We start from the raw sequence: 16,216 nt of genomic DNA, 5'->3' as shown, positions 1-16,216 counted from the left end.
CAATCACATCGGACAGGTGGGTGCTGCAACTCGTCCGAAGGGGCTACTCCCTCCCCTTCGAGACCACTCCTCCAGCCATGCCACCGCAGAACCACTGTGTGTCGGGGGACCACTTGACACTTCTGCAGGAGGAAGTTACGGCCCTCTTGGCCAAGGGGGCCATCGAGCGCGTTCCTGGGCCAGAAGTAGGGCGTGGTTGCTATTCCCACTACTTTCTGGTGCCCAAGAAGGACAAAGGGGGCCTACGTCCTATCTTGGATCTACGGAACGTCAACGGCTTCCTCCGGAAGGAGAAGTTCAAGATGTTGACATCAGCTCAGGTCTTGGCTGCTCTAGACCCGCAAGACTGGATGGTAGCGTTGGACTTGCAGGATGCGTATTTTCACATCCCCGTCCTGCCGGCCCACCGGCGTTACCTGCGGTTCACGGTAGGCCAGGAGCACTTTCAGTTTATCGTGCTCCCCTTCGGCCTTACCAGCGCCCCACGGGTGTTCACAAAGGTGTTGGCGGTGGTCGCAGCCCATCTGCGCAGGTTAGGGGTTTCAGTCTTCCCCTACCTAGACGACTAGTTGTTGAAGGCGGCCTCGCTCCAGACAGTCGTCCACCACCTTCAGATGACGGCAGACCTCTTGCACGACATGGGGTTCTCCATCAATGTGCCGAAATCACACCTGTGTCCCTCTCAAAAGCTCCTTTTCATCGGAGCGGTTCTGGACTTGGCGCAGTTTCGGGTTTATCCTCCGGAACGGCGGGTCCGGGATATACAGGCTTTGATTCCCATCTTTCAGCCGCTATCCCGGGTTGCGGTCAGGTTGACGCTGCGGCTGCTGGGGCTGTTGGCTTCCTGCATCCTTCTGGTGCATCACGCACGGTGGCGGATGCGGGCTCTGCAGTGGGACCTGAAGTTTCAGTGGGCCCAGCATCAGGGCAACTTGTCCGACCATGTCTTGATCTCGGAGGGCAATGCGAGACAACTGCAGTGGTGGCTTACGGACCGCGATTGGGTCAGAGGCAGATCCCTCTCCCTTCCCCAACCGGAGCACGTTGTCGTGACGGACACGTCCCTCCAGGGCTGGGGAGGCCACTTGGGAGAGGCGGAGATCAAAGGCATCTGGTCTCCGGCGGAGTCCCGGCTCCATATCAACCTGTTGGAGCTACGGGCGATTCGTCTAGCACTGAAGGCATTCCTCTCCTTTGTCAATGGGAGTGTAGTGCAGGTGTTCACGGACAACACCACCGCCATGTGGTACTGCAACAAACAGGGCGGGGTGGGGTCGTGGACCCTTTGCCAGGAGGCTCTGCGCCTCTGGCAATGGCTGGAACGTCAGGGCGTGACTTTGACGGTTCAACACCTGGCAGGTTCTCTGAACGCCAGGGCGGACAAACTCAGCCGTCGGTGCTCGATGGATCACGAATGGCGTCTGAACTCGGACGTGGCGCAAGGCCTCTTTCTGCAATGGGGAGAGCCTTGGTTAGATCTATTCGCCACAGAAGAGAACGCGCAATGTCATCAGTTCTGCGCGTTGGAGTTTCCAATACGGCACTCGCACGGCGACGCCTTTCGGCGCGAGTGGAGTTGCGGTCTGTTATACGCCTTTCCGCCTATACCACTTCTGCCCAGAGTGCTGAAGAAGATCAGGCGCGACCGGGCCCAAGTTATCCTTGTGGCTCCGGACTGGGCTCGAAGGTACTGGTATCCCGAGCTACTCAGCATGTCAGTCGGTCCCCCGATCCGCCTGCCCCTTCAGGAGGACCTTCTGTCGCAGCAGCAGGGGACGGTCCTCCACCCGAACCTGTCCAGTCTCCACCTCCATGCTTGGAGATCGAGCGGCGGCAGTTGAGGCCATTTGACTTGCCTCCTGAAGTCTGTGATGTGATTCTGGCAGCCAGGCGTCCCTCCACAAAGTCGGTATACGCCTGTCGGTGGAACAGATTTGTGGCATGGTGCACAGCAAAGGCTGTGGATCCTCTTTCTGCCCCTCTTTCCGAGGTTCTTCTGTTTCTTCTCTCTCTTTCCCAGCAGGGCTCTGCTCTGGGCACTATCAAGGGCTACCTTTCGGCCCTTTCAGCCTTTCTGAGGCTTCCTGATCAGCCTTCTTTGTTCAAGTCCCCAATTGTAACGAGATTCTTGAAGGGCATCACACACATGTATCTACCTGTTCCGTTTGTGATGCCTCAGTGGGACTTGAACCTGGTTCTAACCTTTTTGATGTGTGCTCCCTTTGAGCCCCTTCATTCTTGTCCTCTCCGTCTCCTGACTTTAAAGACGGCTTTCCTGGTTGCCATCACCTCTGCCAGGAGAGTGAGTGAGCTCCAGGCTCTTTCTGTCCAACCTCCTTTCCTGTCCATTCATCCTGACAAGGTGGTTCTAAGGACTAAACCTTCTTTCCTGCCCAAAGTAGTTTCTGCTTTTCACATCGGACAGTCCATCACCCTCCCCTCCTTCTTCCCGCCTCCGCATCCTTCAAAGGATGAAGAGCGGCTCCATCGTCTGGATCCAAAACGTGCGCTTTCATTTTATGTGGATCGCACACGCCAGTTCCGGGTGGATGGCCAACTGTTTGTTGGCTACGTGGGTGCGAAGAAGGGACGGGCGGTGCATAAACGGACCATCTCTCGGTGGGTCGTTCTGTGCATCAAAGCGTGCTACTCTTTGGCTCGGAAGGAGCCTCCTGTTGGGCTGCGGGCCCATTCCACTCGGGCCACGGCGGCTACTACTGCCCTGGGCCGGGGAGTCCCTTTGCAGGACATTTGCCAGGCGGCTACGTGGGCCTCGCTGCACACCTTTGCGAGGCACTACTGCCTGGACAGTCAAGTCCGGAGGGATGGCTTCTTTGGCCGTTCTGTCCTCCAGGACTTTCTGGTGTAGGAATGTATTGGTTCGCAGACCCACCTCCGGGGTTGGTATTGCTGGGGTATCTATTCTAAGGTAAGGAATCTAACACTAACGTGTTTCTTTCAGATGAACAAGTTACTTACCTTCGGTAATGATATATCTGTAAGAAACATTAGTTAGTGTTAGATTCCTTACCGAACCCACCCTTCCTCCCCGTTCTGCGAACTGATACCTAGGGTTAAGGACATCCCTTTCAGGGCCCTAGTTTCAAATGGCACCAGTGTTGGTTCTCACATGGCTCTGCGTTTTCTGGCGCGGAAAAGCTGTGTACAAAGAACTGACGTCAGCGCGCGGAGGCGGCGTCTATATACTCCAGCGACGTCATCACAACGCCGACGACGGACGCGGAGCCGCAGGGGACGCCTGCAGACGACGCCTACCGACGCGCAGGGGTACTGCTACGCAAAAGTTTCCGGATCCAGACTGATGCCTGGGGATATTCTAAGGTAAGGAATCTAACACTAACTAATGTTTCTTACAGATATATCGTTACCGAAGGTAAGTAACTTGTTCGTTAGGCCTTGTCTTAGCGAAGAGATTTTAATTTAATCAAAATGATGTATACTTTACTTATAGAGGCTTTCAGCCAGACCTCTCCACCCATTGGTCTTTTGGTGTGTCATTCAAAATCTTCTTTCACCCACCACAGCGCCCACTTTAGCCATTGGTTAACTTAACTATAAGTCATGGCATTTTGCCCTGGATTACACCTGTGCACAATGAGTTCCCTTCCTTGCAATATGTGATTTTTTAAACAAAAAAATAGTATTCCTTTTAGCCCACTTTTCTATGCAGCCAAGAGCTTGGCAACTCCCTTATCAGTAAAGGTTTTTAAAAATCATGACAAAACACACAAACATTGACAAAGCCAAAAGGGTTGCAGCCACAAACAGACATGGCTTTGTCAATGGTTGTTTGGTCTGGTGTTAACCAAAACCTATTGATTTTGATAGAATATAATTGCCAAGAGGGCTCTCTTCATCCATTGATCTGTTTAACTGTCCATTACATTTTGGTTCCGCCTGCCACAGCTTAGAGCGTTCGACCTCGAAGCTTGGGACACTGAACATCCTGTGATTCTGGGCAAATCACTTCATCTCCCTGTGCCCATCAAAATGAATGTATCCATCTATAACACAACTGGTGCTCATGTAAAGCGCACTGATACCTTCAGGCTGAGTTGTTGCTATATAAAACTCCAAGAAAAAAATATATAGCGTGGCACTAGGCCAAACCACAGGAGGCGTTGCTTCCCTTTCTCTGTCAATGGTGGTGTTCCCCCCAAGCACAGCGTTGCCACCCACAGAGAAAGCAGCCACTTTCAGTTCCATGGACTTGTGGACTACTATTGGCTTTAGAAATAAAACAAAAACATACCTTTTAAAATCCTTTTTATTTTATTTTAAATTCAGGAAATCTTGAGTAAGGCAACGCAGCCCAAATCGCATTATCACCTAACACTGCACCTGAGGTGCATTTAATAGGCCTTGTGGTGCGTTGTTCCACGCAACTCCCATGGAATCTGATGCTGCCCCAGATTTACAAAATCACGTGAACCTGGGTAAGTGCCAAATCCGAGGCCTCCAGAGGTGATGTGTGTATTTCTCCCCTGTTGTTTCCTCTTTCCATGTGTGAGGCATTCTGCAGCACACACAGAAAGAGGAAACACATATTCGGGTTGTTTTTGTGCAGGAAGCCGCCCCTCCCTGCAACGGAGGCCCCCTCCGCCAGGGTGCCTGCGTTGGCACTATGCTGCCGAAACGGCTCCAGCGCTAGGGGGAAGGGCAGGAATGCACTGTATTGCTTGAATACAGTACATTCTGTAGTAGGGGATCTCTGTGTATAGTCATAATCTAGCGAATAGTCCCTCTCTATCATTCCAGAGTCTTTGACTGGGGGAGGCAAGTTTCTCTATGGTAGAAACTGGCAGGCTGTTTTGTGTGTGGTGTTTTTGGTGGAATTTCTAGTTGAAGTACTGGACAGTGTAGCCTGTGGATATAGGCTGCATTATTTGTCTTTAAATTTTCTCTTAAGTGTCTTTGCAGTTTCTGCATTATTTTGACAACTTAAGAGATTATTTTTGATTGCCGGGGTCCACGCACATGGGCGGGACTATTCACTAGATTATGACTATAACAGAGATACCCCTACTACAGAACTGGAGTTACAGGACAGAAACTACTCCTTCCTGGCCTTTCAGTTTGGGGTAGGGCAGCACCCACCCTGATGGAATTATGAGTTCCAACCTTGGAATTTGGCGTGGTGGTGTTTAATTGCGCCGGCCGCAGGCCTCGGAGCAGAGCTGTAGGCCTCATCACTCTTTGTTTTACAAATTAAGCAAGTTTGTAAACGTGGTCAGTTCCTCATAGGATGCTACTGAGCCTTCAACCCGCTTCCAGTGTGCCACGCCTTCCACACAGTGTGCCACGCAACCCATGCATGTGCCACATCACCTACGCAGAGTGCCACGTCCCCCACGCAGTGTGCCACGTCACTCATGCAGTGCGCCACGTCAATCATGCAGGGCGCCACGCCACCCATGCAGTGTGCCATGCCACACACGCAGTGCGCCACGCCACCCACGCAGTGCTCCATGCCACCCATGCAGTGCACCACGCCACCCACGCAGTGCACCACATCATCCACACAGTGCGCCACGCCACCCAACCAGTGTGCCACACCCCCCACGCAGTACCCCACGCCACCCACGCAGTGTACCACGCCCACCACGCAGTGCACCACATCACCTAACCAGTGTGCCACACCCCCACGCAGTGCGCCATGCCACCCACGCAGTGCACCATGCCACCCACGCAGTGCACCATGTCTCCCACGCAGCACACCACATCACCCAACCAGTGTGCCACGCCATCCACGCAGTACCTCACGCCACCCACGCAGTGCACCACGCCACCCACGCAGTGCACCACGTCCCCCACGCAGTGCACCACGTCCCCCACGCACTGCTTGTAGCTGCCATGCTTTGAAATAAGCTTTTAACCCACTTCAGAATGCGTGCCTGGACGTGCACACCTGAGCGCCCAGCTTAGAATATTTGTATATATCTTTATTACAAAAACATCGAATGACGTGTGCATGCATGGGTGACTATTTTTTTATGGGTTTGTAATAAAGTTTTACAAAAGCATTAAGGAGGGCGGGCAAAGGTTTGCCAAGGCTAGTAATGCATGGAACTTCACCTGCATGCGGAGTTTACTTAGTTGACAACTTTGAGTCTCTGCTTAAAATCTGTCTGCATAATAACATTATAACAGCAACACAGATATGTTGCACACATGTATTGAATTCATAATCGCTGACCAGGTAGATGCAAATAAAATCAATCAGTCGGTATTTGTATAGCGTGACTTGTCATCTCAGAGGGTATCCAGGCGCTATGCTGCGAGTGTCCGTCGAAGACAAAAACCTTAGCATGACAAATCTCTGCAAGCGAACTTTGGCCACGTTAAAAAGTAAAACTTTGTAATTGCAAATCTTGAAAACTTTGCAAAGAGCAAATCTTGAAAACTTTGCAGTCCGCATGTAAATGGTGCTTCAATTTTACATTTTGAGGCTTCTACAGAGGTTCCCAAGAAGCGATTGCGTATTCTGAGTTGGATTTTAAGCTTTCCAGAATATACTACACCGGGTAATTTGTTGAAGAACAGCAAAGCCTTGCTAAGTTCAAATAAACCTATGGGTGTTTTCTTGAACTGGTTGTACGTTTGGATTCTGCTCCCTGCTCAATCTCTTCTCTCCTCTTTCAGGCCACGGTCGTGTCTCCAGGGACCACCTTGTAGTAGGGTGGAGGGGGGTCCGCAGAGTAGGACGGAGGGGGCGGAAAGGGTACCCCTGTAGAGAAGATCATGCCCTGCTCCCCTGGTCCTGCAGGCGCCGGGGGCGTGGGGAGGGGGGCATTTCGGGCAAACAGATTTGGGAAAACATACAGACCCTGAAAGGGAAGAGACACTGGTTATTAATATGTCTTTGCAGTCTATCTGAAGTTGAAATATCATGTCCATTAAAACTCCATTGCCTTTCAGTTGATTATTAAATGTTAAAGGCCCTTTAAAGAATATTCAATCATTTGAATTCACCGTCTCTCCTCAAACCTGATCAGGTTTACACATGATGCTTCCATGATCGGACCCAGTCATGGCATGAACACAGCTCATGCGTGTCCATGGAAACAAGCAGGTAGGTCCACAGGATGAGCAGACCCTCGGGACTCACACCCTCCCGGCACACAGTGCAAGTGGGTGTCAGCAGCAGGTGTATAACTTACTGAGTTATCTTCTTGGATTAGATGTGTTTGCACCTCCAAACGTGCTGGGTAGCCAGGTTACCAATGTTAGGAAGTGGACAGAGCTAACATCATCACAACTACTACAACTAGCTGCCTCATGGCTGTACAAGCGCCTGACATGTATGTATCTTTGTCAAAAGAAATGTACTATATAGTGCTGAAAAGAAAATACTGGCGCTTTACTTTGTGTACTGAATGCTGCCGCCTCTTGTGTTGCCTTGTTTTACTCAGCCTTGTCTGCCTGCTGCAGGCCACTGCACGCATGCTTGCTAGGAGGTCTCTGTGGATGTGGAGTTGCCTATGTTACCACATGATGATGTATGTGCTTCATGTGTGTGCGTTGTGTGCACGTTTAGTATTAGGCGGCGGACAGAGCTTTAAGAAACAAGCATTGGCATAGCCAATAGGTCTCGCTTTTGGGACCTTCTAAGTATTTAGTTATGCAGCACAATATCCTTGGTGCAACAACATCAACTGTTGCGTGGCTAAACACTTATAAGGTCCCAAAGGCAAGACCTATTGGCTATGCCAATGCTTGTTAATTTGTGTTCTTAGGGGAAACCGGGCTAGTGCCAGGAGGGTCATAGGTGAGTGGCAGGGAGGTGAGAAGAGAATGCCAGGAGGGACAAGGGTGACTGTCAGGCCATGGTGGTGAAGGGTGAGTGCCAAAGAGGTGAGGAGTGAGTGCGTGAGTGCCAGGGAGATGAGACGTAAGAGTCAGGAGGGTGAAGGGTGAGTGCCAGGGAGGGGAAGGGTGAGTGCCGAGAAGGGGAAGTATGAGTGCCAAGGGTGAGGGGGAGCTGCCAGGCCAGGGGGGTGAAGGGCTAGTGGCACAGAGGTGAAGGGTGAGTGCCAGGTATGGGGGGATGAACGAAAGAAAGAACACCTAATATTATAATAAGACAGTCTTTTTTACAATCCATCGCTTAAACTTGACAAAAGAAAAAAAAGGCCCTGATGAGATTCCAGGAACTGGTTTCCAGGTTTCATAACGCGTCTCCCCCCCCCCCCTTTTTTGATTCTGTCTCTTATTGATTGAAAACAAATATATATGAATTGTGCATTTGTTTTGTTGTGATGATGTTGTTGATTTGATTTATTTATCCAGTATTATGGGTATCTTTCATAGATTCACATGCCTGAATTATTCCCCGTCGTCGGGGTAGGAGTCCCCGGTAAATAACAATAGTAAGTCACATAGACATATACTTAGTACTAGGCCAGAGGCCTCACATTAGTAGCCTATCTAGGTCCTTATGTAAAAAGGACCAAACTTTGGCCAGGAGCCAATACGCTACCATCACCCTTCTCACCTTCCTGGAAGGAGCCCTAGTCCCTCAGATTTTCTACCGCACGTCGTGCAAAGGAGTCTCCACTGAGCTCTGCTCAGGTTTTTTCCTATATCTTTGGATTTTTGCCTACTAACTCTTCAGGTTCAGTTTGAAAAGGAGTATTGATATTTAAGATGTCTACTACTTCTAAAAGAGGACTTTTTAGACCATGTGCCTCATGTAGTAAAATGAGGTTACATATAGAGGACAAGCATGAAGACTGCTTGTACTGCCTCTATCCTCAGCATTCTGCCAAGGAATGTAAGATTTGTCGCACTCTCCTGGTCAAGACATTGAAAGACAGGGAAGGGCGACTGCTTCTGTGGCTCCAGAGACTGAAGGACAAAGACCAAGTCTCCTCAGGTGAGGGCGAGTGTTCCTTCAGAAGCTTCCACTCCTCTCCTAAAAGGCCTCGACAGACATCCCCAGGTCAGTCTGCTGTGCCTCCTCACAAGAAGCCAAAGTCCATGGAGGGTCATCCTAAGGTCAAGCCTTCTCTTCAGATGACAGCCTTCAAGAAGCCTGCTGTGGTATCTTCTGGCCTGCCTGTAACGATGTCGACAGTATCCATTTCGACATCCACGGCGTCTACTTTCTCCATGGCGTCAACTGCTACAACATCCTCGACGATGGGTAGGTCAATACCTTCTGTTATTCCTCTCACAAAACCGTCGACGACGCTCCCATCGACGTCTGCTTCATCGTCGACGAAGGCAACGCTTCCAGCGTCGACGAAAATCCCATCGGCGACGACGAGTTCATCGTCGACGAAGACTTCATCGTCGTCGTAGACATCGTCGACACCTTCGTCTACAAACTCGTCGACGTCGAGACTGTCGACGAAGACTTCCTCGTCGACGAAGGCACCGTCGACGAGGACACCGTCGACGTCGACACCGTCGACGAGGACACCGTCGACACCATCGTCGACGAGCCCGTCGACGAAGCCATCGTCGTCGACTCCTACAGTGTTGACGCCACCGTCGATGAGGACATTGTCGTCGTCGTCGACGAGGACATCATCGACGTCGATGCAGTCGACGATGAAAATGCATGAAAAAATGTCAAAAATCGTAGACGCTCCACAGTCGGACACCATGTCAACGAATCTACAATCGAAGGGCTCTCCATCAGTAAAGTATTCCTATACCCATTTTAAGATGTCATCATGCATGGTGACACCAGAAGAAGCAGAAGATCCTGACGTAGAGAATATGTTTCCCATAGCATCCAGTCCCTCTCATCTTAACATCAAGGTTCATGAGAGTTCAGACTGTGAAGATCTTGAAGAGATTACAATTCAAGAAGAAGTTCGACAGCATACCACTGTTCAGCCTATGGTATGCCTTCCAGCGTCAATTGTCTCTGACCTACAGTTTCTAATTTCAGACTATAAGCATAGATTTCCATCTTCCGCTCCTGCTTCAGGAGTGCCGGCACAGCAGGAAACTCCAACTCCTCAACATCGCCAGCGACCACCTCTGCTGGTTGTGCATCAGGAGCAAGAGAAGTTACCTCCTCAAATTTCTTCGGATGAGGATGAATATGAGGAAGAAATGAGAAATGATGAGGTCCAAGATGAGGAAGGTGAAATACATGATGAGGATTCTGATGATAACGCCAACCTGGATCCAGCATCCCCAGAACAAGTACAGGACGATTCACCCCCTGAAGATTTAGGGGGATTCCATAATATAGTAGGGAGAGCGGCTGCAAGGTTCAACATCCAAATAGCTTTGGAAACGCAGGACTGTTTCCTCCATGATTTTAAGGAATCCTTCAAAAGATCTGTTCGATCCATCCCAGTAATCGATTATATATGGGAGCAAGGACTTAAAATTATGAAAAATCCTTCCTCTCTCATTCCAGTGCCGGCTAGACTTGAAAGGAAGTACAAAGCCCCAGACACTGCACCCGCATGTTTAACTGGCCAGACTAAACCGGGCTCGGATATATCACAGGCCGCTCAACAGAAGTCTAGCAACCCGTCAGCGGCAATCACAGCGCCTCCTGATAAAGAGGGGAGAAAACTTGATGCCATTGGCAAAAGATTTTCTTCCATATCCGCCCTATCAGTCAGGGCTGCAAATTCTCTGGCATTACTAGGTCGCTACAATCGACAGATTTGGGCAGATTTAGCCCCATATCTAGGGGCAATCCCAGAAGACCAGAAAGAAGAGGTTAAGAAAATTTTGCTGGAGGGCGAACGCTCTGCCTCAGAAACGATCGATGTGGCCTTGGATATCGCTTCCACAGGATTTCGTCAACTGGCAGGAGCAGCGGTTTTGAGACGCCAGGGCTGGCTTAAAGCCACAGCATTCCGGCCTGATGTGCAAGCCAAAGTTCTAGACATGCCATTTGATGGAGAACTGCTCTTCGGTGAACATATCGATGACATGCTGCAAGGTATTAAGAAGGATACCGACACGGCGAAAGCCCTAGGCACCCTGCAATACAAAACTAATTCCTTTCGAGGATCCAGAGGTAGAGGGCAACATAATCGAGGCAGCTATCAAGGTTACAAGTCCGCTTATAACTCTTCTCAGCAGTACAAGCCTCAATATCAGCAGAGGCAGCAACAAGGACGATCTTCATACAACAAGTCGTCCTTTCGAGGGAAAGGAGGAAAGAAAGATAATTACAGACGCCAATGACTGCTTTCTCCAGCAAGCCTCCACCTCTTCTCCACAATTCGTAGTTGGAGGAAAAATTACCAACTTCCTTCACAATTGGAAACAAATTACAACAGATCGTTGGGTGTTGCAGTTAGTCCGCTTCGGACACACTTTGGAGTTTATGGAGCATCCTCCTCCGAACCCACCATGTCCTATGCAGCACAAGAATCTAAACCTACTTCAACAGGAGCTCTCTCTAATGCTCCAGAAAAGAGCAGTGGAAAGAGTTCCTCGAGGTCAGAAGGGGAGAGGATTCTATTCCCGATTCTTCCTGATCAGAAAAAAGGAGAAGAAGCAGTGGAGACCAATACTGGATCTGAGAAACCTAAACAAATACCTCAAGAAGCAGTCCTTCCGTATGGTTACCCTCCAGGAGGTATTACACCTACTCAATCCAAAAGACTATATGGTATCCTTAGACCTCCAGGATGCCTATTTTCATATCCTCATTCACAAGAGTCATCGACAATTTCTGAGGTTTGCAGTGGCAGGGAGACACTACCAGTTCAGAGTTTTACCATTCGGCCTGAAGTCAGCTCCACGCATCTTCACGAAGTGTCTGTCTCCGGTAGCGGCATACCTTCGCCAGCATCATCACCAAGTCTTTCCCTACCTAGACGACTGGCTCATCAAAGCTCCGACTCGGACAGGCGTAGCCAAGTCCTCTTCGGCCTGCCTTCATCTCTTCGAAAATCTGGGCCTAACACTCAACCAGGAAAAGTCAACTCTCCAACCGTCACAACGTCTCAATTTCCTGGGAGCAACGTTGGATACACAAGAGAAAGCCTTCCCTTCCAGAGAACGTCAGGGCAAGCTGAAGACCCTGGCCGTCCACATTCAGACCAAAAAGAGAGTCAAAGTTCGACTATTCAAGTCGTTGTTAGGAATGATGTCTTCCAACATTTTTCTCATTCCTCACTGTCGCCTACACATGCGGCCTCTGCAGGAAGCCTTCACAAATCAGTGGATCCAAAGTACAGGGTCTTTCGACGACTGGATCAAGATCACTCAGGTCATGAAGAAAGCTCTGAGATGGTGGCTTCTGGGCGACAACTTAAACAAGGGTCTCCCTTTTCTTCTCTCAGTCTCTCCTCATGTGATAACCACAGACGCTTCACTGGAAGGATGGGGGGCGTTCCTGCAAGAACTGCAAGTGCACGGTCAATGGCAGAAAAACAACTCCACATCAATCTGCTAGAGTTACGAGCAGTGCGCTTGGCACTTCGAGCATTTCTACCCCGAATCCGGAACTCCCAATGCTTGTGAGGACGGACAACACCACCACAATGCACTACCTGAACAAACAGGGGGGTACTTGATCCAGGACGTTGTCTCGAGAATCTCAGCAAATTTGGATCTGGCTGCTACAACACGACATTTCTCTGCGGGCAGAGTATGTCCCAGGAGTAGACAACACCCTGGCAGACTCGCTAAGCAGGCAGCGTTCACTTTGCCACGAGTGGGAGCTCGACCAGCAGACGCTCGACTCGGTGTTCTCCCGTTGGGGCAAACCTCACCTGGATCTCTTTGCGACGGAAGTGAACGCGAAATGCCAACATTACGCAAGCTGGCTTCCCCAGAAAAGGTCCCTAGGGAATGCCTTTTCGATGACATGGTGCAACGTCTTTGCTTACGCTTTTCCACCGTTTCCCCTGATCCCCAGGGTTCTCCGGAAACTGAAAGCAGAGAGTTGTACCATGATCCTGATAGCCCCAGCGTGGCCGCGCCAACACTGGTATACAGAACTACACCTTCTATCGCTGGAACCTCCAGTTCTATTCAGGACATGCCCACATCTCCTCACAATGACCAGGGACAAGTCCAGCATCCGGATCCAACATCTCTAAAATTATCGGCTTGGCTCCTGAGTTCAGAGAGTTCCAGGATTTAGATATTCCACAGGAATGCAGGGTCGTCTTAGCCCGGGCTCGGGCTGAAAGTACTAATAAGACGTATTCCCTCAAGTGGAAAAGGTTCTGTTTATGGTGTAGAGCTCAGAAATTACATCCGTTCACTTCTACTCCAGCACAAATTCTGCCCTACTTGCTCCACTTAGCCAATTCTGGACTGGCACACGCTTCAATAAAGGTCCACCTGGCGGCCATATCCAGGTTCAGACGATCTTCGTGTGGAGCTTCACTATGGACCAACAGACTAATCAAACAGTTTCTGAAGGGATTATTCAGATCTTTCCCTCCAGTTAGAGCACCTCCACCTACATGGCACCTAAATGTGGTACTAGCTCAACTAATAAAACACCCGTTTGAGCCAATCCACAGAGCAGATCTAAAATATTTGTCATGGAAAACAGCTCTATTGCTGGCACTCACGTCAGCAAGGAGAGTGAGTGAACTGCAGGCTTTTTTTGTGCAAGACCCCTTCATCCAGTTCAAGAACGACAGGGTCATTCTACGGACTAACCCAAAGTTTATACCGAAGGTTCCGTCCTCTTTCCATCTCAACGAACCTATTGTCCTACGATCTTTCTTCCCGAATCCATCATCTGCGGCTGAAAGATCTCTACACTCATTGGACCTCAAACAATGTCTCAAATTCTACCTTCACAGGACGGAGCAATTTAGAAAGTCCAACCAATTGTTTGTTGCATTTAGCAGGCCCAGAAAAGGCCTAGCTTTGACAAAACAGAGCATTTCCAGATGGATTTCAGCGGCCATCGCCTTCTGTCACCAACAGGCGGGCCATCCTCTGCCTTCAAAAGTTCAAGCACACTCCACTAGAGCGGTATCCACCTCCATGGCTCTCTTTGCTGGGGTATCCGTTGTCGACATTTGCAGAGCGGCGACATGGAAGACACCACATACGTTCACCAAGCACTACTGCTTGGACTCCGAACTTCTGAAGGATGCAGCAGTGGGGCAGTCTGTCCTACGTCATCTATTTCATTAGTGGTGAGCCTTCTTCCTAACATCCCACCTTCCAGGTAATTTATCGCACATTTCTTATCAGGTTGTGAGTATCATGTAAACTGTGTAACAACTTATGATAAGATTATTATGTCTTTACGAATGTATTATGCGAAATGTGCTCATTATTGCTTGCTACTCTGATTCAGGCATGTGAATCTATGAAAGATACCCATAATACTGGATAAGAAATGCGTTACTTACCTGTAACAGCAGTTATCCAGTATTGGTATCTTTCATAGATTCACATGCAACCCACCCGCCTCCCCTGGAAGGGCTCACCTTTCCCCTCTCAGTAGGTACTACTTAGCACTGTGCTTATGAAAATCTGAGGGACTAGGGCTCCTTCCAGGAAGGTGAGAAGGGTGATGGTAGCTGATTGGCTCCTGGCCAAAGTTTGGTCCTTTTTACATAAGGACCTAGATAGGCTACTAATGTGAGGCCTCTGGCCTAGTACTAAGTATATGTCTTTGTGACATTACTATTGTTATTTACCGGGGACTCCTACCCCGACGACGGGGAATGATTCAGGCATGTGAATCTATGAAAGATACCAATACTGGATAACTGCTGTTACAGGTAAGTAACGCATTTCTTGTTTAAATATTGTGATATGTTTGATTTATAAGTTGTTGTGTTTAGTATTGTAAATATGTGTACAGTTTGTCCTGATTTTGCTAATCTTTGTACAAAAAAATCTTTAAAATAAAAAAAGAAAGTCAAAGGTATAAAATATAAATACCTGGTCAGAATTCAATCAAATATTCTTGACCTTTAAACTGTGTTTGTGTTAAAGAACGAGTGGTCTCGGCAAATTGTGTATTTTATATTTATATAAGGTCCAGCCTATTCTACGTCCAAATACGGACCTAACTCCTTTGGGTTACGAACTGTAGAGAAGTCATGCAACGTGGGAGAAGTTTTAAAGTTAGTCTTTGCATGGTATAGTATTTGTCCTGGAGGATAGACTCGCACCTTTGCACCACAAACAACTTATGCCAGACGCCCTAACTATTCTTATTGGCTCAGGGACAAATGCATCCACTGCAGGGGCCTGTCTTCGACCTCATGGTCTCCGGTTCAAATCCCGGCGGGTCCACTCAGCCTTTCATCCATCTGAGGTCGATAACATGAGTTCAAAATACAAAAAGTTTTTTGGTCTCTGTGCACACTTATTTTTAGAGTTTTTTCTGATACTTAGTGATTCTTGGTTTAGCGCTACGCGTTGTCACACGATGCCTATTCGTGTCTTTAATTGAGGCGAATTGTGCGGAGGTTAATTAACTTCCACTAACCGTGCGCTGCAGTTCAACTTGAAACTTTAACTTGTTTCTTCTCCTGTTTTAATTCATTATTTACAAAAGTTCATGACTCCATTTTTTTCTTCTTTGACTTAGAATTTTATTGATCAGATACTTTTCTTAATTCATTAAAGAATATTTAGCATTTCATATCCTTGAGTAATCATAGTATCCTTTATAACTCTGCCCAATGCATTTCGGGTCAGGTCATGTGACCCTTCGTCAGGGGCCTGTGACATTGGGCAGAGTTATAAAGGATACTATGATTACTCAAGGATATGAAATGCTAAATATTCTTTAATGAATTAAGAAAAGTATCTGATCAATAAAATTCTAAGTCAAAGAAGAAAAAAATGGAGTCATGAACTTTTGTAAATAATGAATTAAAACAGGAGAAGAAACAAGTTAAAGTTTCAAGTTGAACTGCAGCGCACGGTTAGTGGAAGTTAATTAACCTCCGCACAATTCGCGTCGATAACATGAGTATCATTGAGTTGGGTAACCAAAAACATCTGTTATTCAGCGCCAAGATACCTACGGAGGAGCGTGCGCTTTACAAATACACATGTTATGTTTTATGTTATGTAATTGCTTTGGAGGCCTCGAACAGTCTGAATTGTCACACTTGTAGGAATGTGATGGTTAGTAGTCATGTAGGTACTATTATTGGCAGCACTGGCAGTGGCAATGGGTGGTACAAGCTGAAGTGGCCTCCTCACGAGGGTCATGGCATTTTTGTTTTTTTACAAATTAAGCACGGCTGCCACACGCTCATTTTTCTCT

General features: G+C 48.5%; 1 protein-coding gene across 2 annotated transcripts in view; it reads right to left on the bottom strand.

Moving 5' to 3' along the window:
- Positions 1–4,270: 4,270 nt before the first annotated feature.
- MS4A15 (membrane spanning 4-domains A15) overlaps positions 4,271–16,216 on the bottom strand; it is a 175,328-nt gene continuing 163,382 nt past the window's right edge. The window contains exons 7-8 of one of the 2 annotated variants that reach the window (XR_015307570.1): positions 4,566–6,848; positions 4,271–4,505 (exon numbers count right to left, since the gene is read on the bottom strand). Coding sequence is in view for 1 of the 2 variants with exons in the window: in XM_086953341.1 (XP_086809467.1) it covers positions 6,660–6,848 (189 nt within the window). In the remaining variant the exon portion in view is untranslated. Of the gene's footprint in view, positions 6,849–16,216 lie in introns of both variants that reach the window. The other variant, XM_086953341.1, reaches the window with a different exon arrangement.

Source organism: Lissotriton vulgaris, chromosome 1_2, assembly GCF_964263255.1.
Source record: "Lissotriton vulgaris chromosome 1_2, aLisVul1.2, whole genome shotgun sequence".
NCBI classification, from domain to species: domain Eukaryota; kingdom Metazoa; phylum Chordata; class Amphibia; order Caudata; family Salamandridae; genus Lissotriton; species Lissotriton vulgaris.
This window is presented reverse-complemented; position numbering and strand designations above follow the sequence as displayed.